At 34.7% G+C, this 10,056-nt stretch overlaps 2 protein-coding genes across 2 annotated transcripts; one reads left to right on the forward strand and one right to left on the reverse strand.

Annotated features, from left to right (window-relative positions):
- Positions 1-4,805: 4,805 nt before the first annotated feature.
- LOC107920262 (ATP-dependent Clp protease ATP-binding subunit CLPT2, chloroplastic) lies at positions 4,806-7,673 on the forward strand. The gene is made up of 5 exons (XM_016849877.2): positions 4,806-5,106; positions 5,208-5,246; positions 5,336-5,445; positions 6,657-6,836; positions 7,069-7,673. Exons 1-5 carry the CDS (start codon positions 4,883-4,885, stop codon positions 7,221-7,223), a joined length of 708 nt encoding a protein of 235 aa, XP_016705366.2. The 5' UTR covers positions 4,806-4,882; the 3' UTR covers positions 7,224-7,673.
- LOC107920263 (protein DETOXIFICATION 56) lies at positions 6,755-9,168 on the reverse strand. The gene has a single exon (XM_041090520.1). The coding sequence runs from the start codon at positions 9,166-9,168 to the stop codon at positions 7,669-7,671; it is 1,500 nt and encodes a 499-aa protein (XP_040946454.1). The 3' UTR covers positions 6,755-7,668.
- Positions 9,169-10,056: the final 888 nt, after the last annotated feature.

The raw sequence follows: 10,056 nt of genomic DNA on the forward strand, positions 1-10,056 counted from the left end.
TTCCGGTTCATTATCTAAGATATCCTTAAAATCAGGTAAATTAGCCTCGAGCAAAAGGGTATCCCAATTGATTTCCTTCATGAAAACCCAAAGATTTATGAAAAGAAAAATTGAAGTCTAATAAAATTTACAGAGGAGGGAACATGTTTTTCATCTGTTTTATCTCTAAGCATCTCCATTTTTTCTCTTCTCATTCTTCTTCTTCTTCATCTTCTTATTCTCTTATTATTTTATTGTATAAACACTAAATTGCTACTGATATGGTTGTTTAAATAGATGCTAACCGGCCAGCTAGAAGGTTAATGATACCAAGCAAGCCGTCATCTGCCACGTCACTTTACCGTTACGTCTGTAACGAAAAATGACAAAAGGACTATTTTGTCACTTTTTAAAAGTTGAGTGACTGAAATGAAACCAAGGTGACTATTTTGTTAGCTACCTCAAAATTGAGTGACTGTTGGTGTAATTTACCCTAAAAAAATAAATAGAAGAATATAAATCTAATTAGACTCTCGTAATGGGATACATATTAAAATTAAACATGAACTTTGATGTAATGTGCAATGTACATAAATTTTGATTTTGTGTGGTTTTATATATTAAATTTTAATTTGATTCATTTTTCACAAATCATTAACTACACTATCGAATTAGCAAAAGAAATCAACAAGAGGTGTATCAAAAAATAAGAAGAAGAAATCAATAAAGAAAAAGGTGGTGGTTACAATGAGATCGATTCACTTGAGACAAGCCAAGAGTCGAAGCTAGAAGTTAAGGAAGGGGAGAATGAAGGAGGAGGCTATAGGATGCTAAGTAACAAATGAATGCTTCGGAAGAAGGAGATCCCTAGCTCTTCATGTGTTGGGGTATATATAAGGAGGTCCCTTTGTCATGTGGTGCCATGTCACCAACAATAAGGATGGTAGGCTTTTCATGTGGTCGACTAGGTTGCTGGTCCGTTACATGTTAATTGTCTTCATGTATAATACTATGTGGCCCTGCTTGGACATTCTTCTCATTGAGGCTGTATGAGGTTATTATGCCTTGATGGTCCTTCTATGGTGCCTCTTGGAGGCCAAAAGCGAGTGTCCTCTCAATTGGTTTAAGTGGAATTCACAGTTGGCTAGTCATGTATGGCCTAATAGGGGGTTCAACCTGAAGGGTATTCGACTTGGGGGAGTTGGAGGCTTTGTGGGTACCTATTTGGGTTCTCACCAAGCCACTCATTGTTCTGCCACATAGCCTTATTGGGGAAAGGGTATAACAAAAATAAATGTATGTATTTATTTTTTTAAATGTGTACAATTGAACAAAAATCAAAGTTTCATGCATACATATGAACAACAATATAAGTTTCAAGTGTATAATTACATCAATTAAAAGTTCATATATAAAACTGTTAAAGATTGTGTGACTCGAATCTTGTCACTTGTTAAAGAAATAAATACAATGGCAAAATAAGGGGATCTGTAGGGGCGAAAGGCTGAGAATCGTAGGGTTTTTCAACCCTTAAATAGATGTAGTTGAATTTCCTCATGAACTATTCGTTTATCATCATTAGTAATTTTCTACTCCTCTGCCCGTGATTTTTTCCCGAAAGGGTTTTCACGTAAAACCTATATATTCTTATTTTTCTTTTCTTATTGCTTCGCGATTATTCTATCGTCGACGTTTATTATAACACAAACAATATATTAAAATAAAATTTATATATAAATTTAATATTTAGCCCGTCGTTATATAATGTAAAATCAAATTTTAGATTTTATTAAGCTATACCTATTTTTTGGAGCAAAATTGAAGCAATAATTGGTTAACCACTGTTTTTTACTAGTTTAGTTTTAGATTGATAGGATCAAATCATATTATGGTGCAATGTGACATGAGAGAAATGACCTAACTACTTATTCAGTCCTTTGGTCATGCTTTCTCGCCCTATCCATGGAGGAGCAAAATTAATAAATTATTACCTTAAACAATGTGATTAGTTACTGCTTAATTAATTTAAAAGAAATTAAACTATTTGAATGCTGAGTACATATTTGGATTTATTTAACAATAAAGCTAATTATGTTCCTAATTTGGTGTACATTTTTGGTACGTGGTTTTGTAGTTTTGGTTCTTGTTTCTAGCTTTCATTACAAATTGGTAGGCAGACAGGTCCAACTAATTTCATTTACTGGTATGAGTATTAGACACACGTTTTGCTAACATGTTTTGCTTAATTTTCATGCTCGATAATGACATTTTTGTATGTATTTTCTTGCTAACATGTTTAAATCCTTGCAAAATTAGCTTCCTTAAGTATTGTTTTTGGACGAAGTAAAATGTTTTAAAAAAAGGATCGAGATTAAATCATACATTTCTATGTGAATTACAATGTAATTTTATCATTGTATCAACTTATATTTTTATGGTTTTCAAAATAAATAATCGAAATTCTAAAATCTTTTCTGAATTGCTTGAATGAGTTTCATCTTTGGTATTTAGATGATATTTTCATATTTTCAAAAAGTAATTATATATTTGAGTATGCAATTTTAATTTACATTCATTAAATTACATATTTACTACATGCAAAAACACACTTTTAAATGCGTAATTACCTTTATATTTATTAAATAATCGCATATTTGCATAATATATGCTCATGAAGTTATATATATGTTTTCTAGTATGTAAATCACATTTCTTAATATCCATCACATTTTCTTTTTTATTTTATAGAATTTTTAATTTTATTTTAAATATAAAACATTATTTACTTATGATAAATTAACAAATTATATAATAATATCATTTTCAGTATGGTGTTTTTACTTTCTCATAATATTTTGTTCTCACCAATGTTCAAATTAGGGTTGTTTAAATGGTTAATCGAATCGAACTAGTATTAATCAAACTTTTTAATCCTTTAACCGTTAATCGAATCGATTTTTTTCAAAAAAAATTAACCAAACCGAAATATTTCGGTTAATTCGGCCGGTTAACCCCATTAACAAAATTTATATATTTTTTGGGTTAAAACAAGTATAAAACTTATAAAATAAATAAATTTATAATGTTCATTTGACCAAATTAACCGAACTAGTAATAGCCTAATACATATAATATGTAATATTATTTATTAAATTCGGTTAATTCGGTTAATTACCCAATTTCGAACGGAATTAATCGTTAACAAAAATTTTAAAAAAATTTTAACCGACCTCCGAACGAACTAGATCGATTAACCGAATGATTAACCAAAATAGATTAGTTTGATCGATTAATTCAATGTTAACCCGTAAAATATCTTACATCATTTTCTTATAGAACCATAAAACAAAATTGATTTAATTAAAAAAGTAAAAAAGTCCAAAATAAAAAATAATATAAAAATTAGTAATCAAATTAAACCGAATCGATTATGATGAATAGTTCAAAAAATTCAATCGAAAGAAATCAAACCGGAATCACCCGAATGAAAAGGGTGGCCCATTAGGAGATATGATATCTAGTGGTGCACATGCAGCAGATCTTTTGCTATCCTATAGGGCTCCAAAATCTTCTTAGTTTAGTGAGCTAAAGAAATTTCGGTTCTTTCTTTCTTGACCTTTGACTCACTAGTTTCGAACCGCCCAAAAGAAAGACATTGACTCACTAGTTTCTACCCTCTTTAGTCTTCCTCTAAAACCAAACAGTTTCTGAAAATAAAAGTGGGAACCACTTGATTGTTCACATTTTTTCTTCGTTCGGTGTGGGAGTGGTACAGGTGTCACGGACCAGACGAGCATGATTTGCTCGATTAAGGGTCGAAGCCTGTGTCCCAGGCTGAAAGAGGATCCCCACACACCACAATCCCACACCAAAATTTGACACTTGCAAATAATGTATACGGCACAAATATACTAAGAATTGACATAATTCAAATTAAGTCGAACTAATCAAACTAAAACCATATATGGTGGAACTCGGATTAAGACTAAGATAAATTAATACTGAGAATTGGAATAATCTAAATTAACACTAACTAATAACCTAAAACTTACACATATAGTTGCAAACGATGAATCTCACATGAAATACACAGCACCCAAAGTCTCTGCCATCCTCATCTATACCAAGTTTTTTGATCATGTTTTATCATTGTTATCAGTCATTAAGGTGGATAGCATGCCCAATCGGCTATTTAAGTTAACACCTATGGGCTATCCTCAAGTAAGCCCAAAGAATATAGTTTGTGGGCTTTCTTTTAGGATCCAATCTCAGCTCAAATCCATTTTTGTATGATATTTATTTGACCCTTTCCTAGGCTAAAAAGAAATTAGAACACAAATTATTAAAGTATTTACATTTATATAAATATTAATAATACTTTACACATGCTTATAATTAAGGGTGTTCAAATAGTAACCGAATCGAATTATTATTAACCGAACTATTCGAAATGTAAAAAATTTTAACCATTAAATGAACTGAAATATTTCGGTTAATTCAGTTAGAATTAATTGAAATTTATATGTTTTTGCCTTTTGATTAAAATAAACATAACACATAAAAAGTACATATAAATTGATGTATTTATTCCTTTAATGTACATGATTGAATCAGAATTAAACTTTCAAGTATATGTTTAAATCACAATTAAAGTTTTACGTGTCTAATTGCACCAAATTAAAGTTTATATATATAATTGTATGTTAAATCAAATTGATGTATAATTTTAACTGTGGTAAAATATTAAAATTGATGTACAAAGTTCAATAATTGCTTTTATTTTTTGCCAATTCGGTTAATAGATGGGCATGGAAACGATGCCGTTTCAGTTGTTTTTAATCCACAAAATCTTGCCTATCCAAACTCGGCACTCATTTTCTAGTTTCTGGATCAAAGAAAAAAAATGGCAGCTGCCCGGTCTCTCTCAAATCCATCTTCCACCACCTCACTAATTTCCCAATCCAGAAACCAATCAAAACCCACTTCTCCTCCTTCATTTCTAAAGCCCCACAGTCTACAAAGTCCTTGGCTTGGCTTCAAAATTTCCTTTCAGCCATCAAAAACCAGACCCTACTTGCCCAACCATCGCACCATCACTGCAACTATCTCCTTAAGTCTCCCCACTTCGTAAAATCCTCATTTTCCTTATCTTTTCTTCATTAACTAAGCTGCAATATCTTTTTTGTTTTTGGGTTCTGTTTTTTCTAATGTAATTTTTATGGTTTTAGGAAAACAGATAGGGTTGCTTCAGCTGGGAAAGTTCCCAAGTAAGCTCAGCTCATTTGGTTTTTTTTCCATGTACATAAATTTCATACCTTTTTGTTTTTGTTTTATTGAGATAATGAGTAAAATACAGATGGTCAAGGAGAGCGATAAAGTCATTTGCTATGGCTGAATTGGAAGCTAGGAAACTCAAGTATCCAACTACTGGAACTGAGTCGTTGCTCATGGGCATATTGATTGAAGGTAATCACATTTTTTGCTACCCATTTCCATTTAAAGCTCTTGTAATAGTCCCAACAGGGAAGGGGCAATGTGTGTTAATTGATAATGTTAGTCATTATTGAAAATGAGAATCAGAGTTATTGAGAAGTGAGCTACCGTGGGTCAATAGGATGCAAAAGCTTGTTGTTAGCATGGTTTCCATCAAGCAAATGTGTAATATGTTACGTTTTAGCACTGCCTTAGTTGGTAGGTACTAATAACATACTTGCATGATAAGCAAGCGCTTTTGGGGTATAAAGTTTTGAGGCATCTTTGCATTCTGGTTGGTCAATTAAATAAGAAACCTTTTCTCTCTTTACAGCTTGAAGCTGCCCCATTGATTTAGTTACAAGACTGGTATTTCCCTGTAATGCACTGCAACAGCACTATTTCTCTTTTTTGTGGGAGTAGTATTTGATAGTTTTCATGTTGTTAATTGTTTTCAAATTTGTCATTAATTTCCTTCTCTTAATGTTGAATAACATGTTAGAACTTAGAAGTAAAAGTATAACCTTTCTGTGAATGGGAATATATTTGTTCAATTGTAGTACTGTTAATGGTGAATAATATACCAACAAGTGTTGAGTGCAATGATAAGGCACATTGCATTCCCAAGGAGAGAATGTAGGTTTAGATCTTGGAGATGACATTACTGGGAGGGGCAGCCTCCAATCGCGGTCATGGACCGTAAAATGGACATGGAGGGTACCAAAAAAAGATGGTGAATTACATGTTAGAAGTAATAGTATGTACATGGCTGGGGCAGTACAAGATGGGTTCTCTGCAAAATCATTGTTTTTAGTTTTCTTTTTGTGGAACAGAATAGAAGTTTTTCAAAGACGGGAAAAGCAAGTGCTGGATTTCATTTTGTTGTCAATTTTATTATCAGTTGTGTTGGAAAATCCCTGTACTTCACCAATATCTGTACCTTTAGTGAAGTGACAAGAAAATTAGGCCATGTTTGTGAGAACATTGTGAAAGTGAAAGAATATGCAATTGTTAATTTTGATTTGGCTGCTGTATTCAGGGTTGCATAATGCACGTGTTCAAAGTTCATGCATTTCTCATACGTTACAGTTTGGGTCCTTTTGGAATCCATCTTTGCAATGCAAAAATATTCATCAGATGTTCTAAAAACTCATAATTCTGTAAATGTTATACCATGCCATATTTGAAGTTCATTTGCTGGGCAGGAACTAATCTGGCTGCAAAATTTTTGCGTGCAAATGGTATCACTCTTTCCAAGGTTCGTGATGAGACTGTCAAATTATTAGGAAAGGGTGACATGTTCTTTTTCAGTCCCGAGCATCCTCCTTTGACAGAAGATGCTCAAAGGGCACTTGATTGGGCTGTTGATGAGAAACTAAAATCTGGTAAATTTCCATTTTTTCTTTAGTTCGTTTTATAGCAGAATTTGTTTTTTCTTTAAGGTGCTCAAGTTTACGAATCAGTTAAACAATTACAAGATCTGGGATAAGGATGTATCTGGTTCTATTAATTTCTTATTATGACTTCATAAAGTACACTGAACAAGAAAAAGCAGTAATATGAATTCCTCAGTTTTCATTATTCCATACCTGATGTTGTTTATTCTTCAAATTGCAGGTGGTGATGGGGAAATTACAACAACTCATTTGCTTCTTGGCATTTGGTCTGAAGTGGAATCACCTGGTCACAAGATAATGGCAGCTCTTGGCTTCAATGATGCCAAATCTAAGGAGCTCACTTCGAGTTCTGAACCTGAATCTGTAGATGGGTAATACATGTCTTTGGTACTCATTGTGAGATGTAATTATTCTCATTATTCGAATGATGAATCCATCTTTCGAATGATGTTGCCGGTCATGCCTATCCATGCACTCATAAAAGTTAAAAAAAGAACCTGGCATTTTGCTTCCCTGTTTAGCTTGTTTGTTTGGGCTGTATTCTGGATGGACATATGAACATGATCATCGTTCTCCAGCATTTAAAGAAAGGTGCTGAATTCTTCAAATATTTGTTTGCAACATTCTTCAAGATCATATCAAGTTCTTCATATGTAGAATTTAGGCTCATTAAAACAGGCCTGAATGATAATTCACGAGGATTAAAAATTCCTCTGTATTACACTTAATGGGTGAAAGCAGATTGGAGATTGTTGTTAGTGTCTATGTTATGCTGTGTGGCTTGCTTTGAAGCTCTAACAATCTTATCATCGTGTGCTTTTCATACTTCGTTGTCATTTACCTTGTTAACTGTTTCCAGATTCCCATCAGAGGCAAGTATATGCGCCTTATCGGCTTCTTCATGCCACTTTATTCTCACAACCATCACCAACAACAATGCCAAACATGTTGCCATCCCAACTAAAAGTCCTATCAATAACCCGCTCAGTCCAAGTGCAGCTTTGAAGGCCAAAACAACACCCAACGGTAAAGCTAAGAGATAGAAGCCCCCAAGGTTTGCATACATCGCCAACCATGGCCGAGCTGTTCCACGAACAATTCCTCCACAAACAGCTAAGGGGAAGTTTACAACTTCAATCACTGCCATTAGCAGCATCATCTTTTTCACTCCTTTTATGATTCCTTTGTCATGGCTAAACAGAGGAGCCCAAACGCCTCTCGCGCCCACCATTGCCAATGCACCAACGCAACCGGAAATTGTGCTCACTGCAAGAGTTACGTATGCAGACTGGTAGGCGGCTATGGGCTGGTTTGAACCGAGCTCATTAGATACACGAGTAGATGCACACGTGGCTAGTGACAACATCACAGAGTAGAGCAAGTAGTCGAAGTTCAGAACGATAGCAATCACTCCGACTGCCTGCTTGGCATTCCGTAGCCTTCCGGTAAGCAAGACTAGAATCTCATAGCACCACCATTCAAGGCAGGTGGTAAGACAACATGGTCCACTAAGCTTGAGCAGTCTAAGCAAGTCTTCAACTCTTTGATCCCACCATCCTCCCTCATTCCATTTCTCTCCCTTTCTATTCTCTTTCACCACTACATACAAGACCAGAAGGATTGCAGCAATGAGATCGCTTATCCAGATTGCCATCGAAACCCCTTCAATACCCTTAGCTTTTGCAAGAAAGATATTGATGGGGATGTGAAGAGCAAGCGCTAAAGCCGAGCTAAACATGATGGGGATAGTTATGCTTTGAGAGCTCAAATAGGCCTTGAGAGGGCATAGCAATGAAGTGACAACCAAATCAGGGAGAAGATAGAAAAGATACGTCTTTGCAACAGCTGAAATGTCTTCTTTTTGGCCAAAATGGATTAGAATTTTATCAACATTAAGCCACAGGAACGAAACAGGCAATGTAGTTAACAGTAACAAGATTGTGGCCATCAAAAGTGTCTTGTGAAGGAGCCTGAAGTTTTTAGCTCCAAAAGCTTGACCACAGATAGGTTCCATGGCACCACAAAGTCCATTGAGGACGGAGAAACCGGTGACATTAGCGAAGGTGAAACCGAGTGTCCCACCGGCTAACTGGAGCTCCCCAAGCCTGCCTAGAAAAGCTGTAGTCACCGCGACCTTCACAAACCAGGTTACGTTCATGGCCACCAATGGAAGTGCTAGTCCTCTCTGTATTTTCAGCTCTGAAAGCATTATCTGCAATAGGTTGGCCGGCCATTTCTTGGTGGGATATGAAACTGAAGGTGACTGAGATGGTTTGTCAGTTGGGATCTCTTCCACTCTTGATGTTGCAGTTGCAGGCATTATGGAAGTAAATTGTTGGGGTTGCTCCAAAATCCGAATATATAAGACGGGAAATCTGGTTTGTTTAAATAAGAAAGAATTGATGGCTGAATGCCTGCTAGTGCATGAGTTTCGTGAGGGTATCAATTTCTTAAGGAGCAAAGCTGTTTATTGCAAGCTCGTTACAGCCAATTAATGAAGAGAGAGTTGGGTGGTCGATTTTTAGTGCGTGATGATAAGGCAAAACATCTTCACATCTCGTGAGATATTCGTTCATTGGTTTTTCTTTCATTAGACTATTTACTTTTACTATCTAATTAACCATTCTCTTTAGCACCTGATTCATTTGATTAACTAGTAACTAGGATGTCGTGTAAGGCATCCAATCAGATGCTTTGCATGCTTTCTTTTGTTCATATAGGGCGAATATAGCTTTGAAACAAGGGTAATTGAAAACTCATCCCTATGTGTGAAGTTTCAAAACAAAACTAAATAAAGAACATGATCACATAATTTGCGAGAGAAAAACAACAGAATGTTGACATCTGGTTTCAGTTGCCATTGCATTGCAATTATAAAGGTGTACAATAATTGGAGGATTAATATAATGAAGGTGGGATATTTGGTGTAAAAGGTGGGAGCAATAATGCTGTGGCTTTTGATGAAGAATGGGGTTTTGCTGAAAATTCTATGCTATAAGGAATCAAAAGTGGGGTAGGTAGGCCAGTCCATATCTAAGTATTTTGCTTTCATTTTCTAAAGTATGTAATAGTTTATTAATATTCTTATCACTTCATATTTTATCAGTTTACATACAACTTTATAGGATATAAAACAGAACTAAGTTATAACTTCAGTGTTAAAGCTGTTGGATGCATTGATAAAAAGCATTGCATCTCCTTTTAGAGC

This window comes from Gossypium hirsutum, chromosome D03, assembly GCF_007990345.1.
Source record: "Gossypium hirsutum isolate 1008001.06 chromosome D03, Gossypium_hirsutum_v2.1, whole genome shotgun sequence".
Lineage (NCBI taxonomy): Eukaryota > Viridiplantae > Streptophyta > Magnoliopsida > Malvales > Malvaceae > Gossypium > Gossypium hirsutum.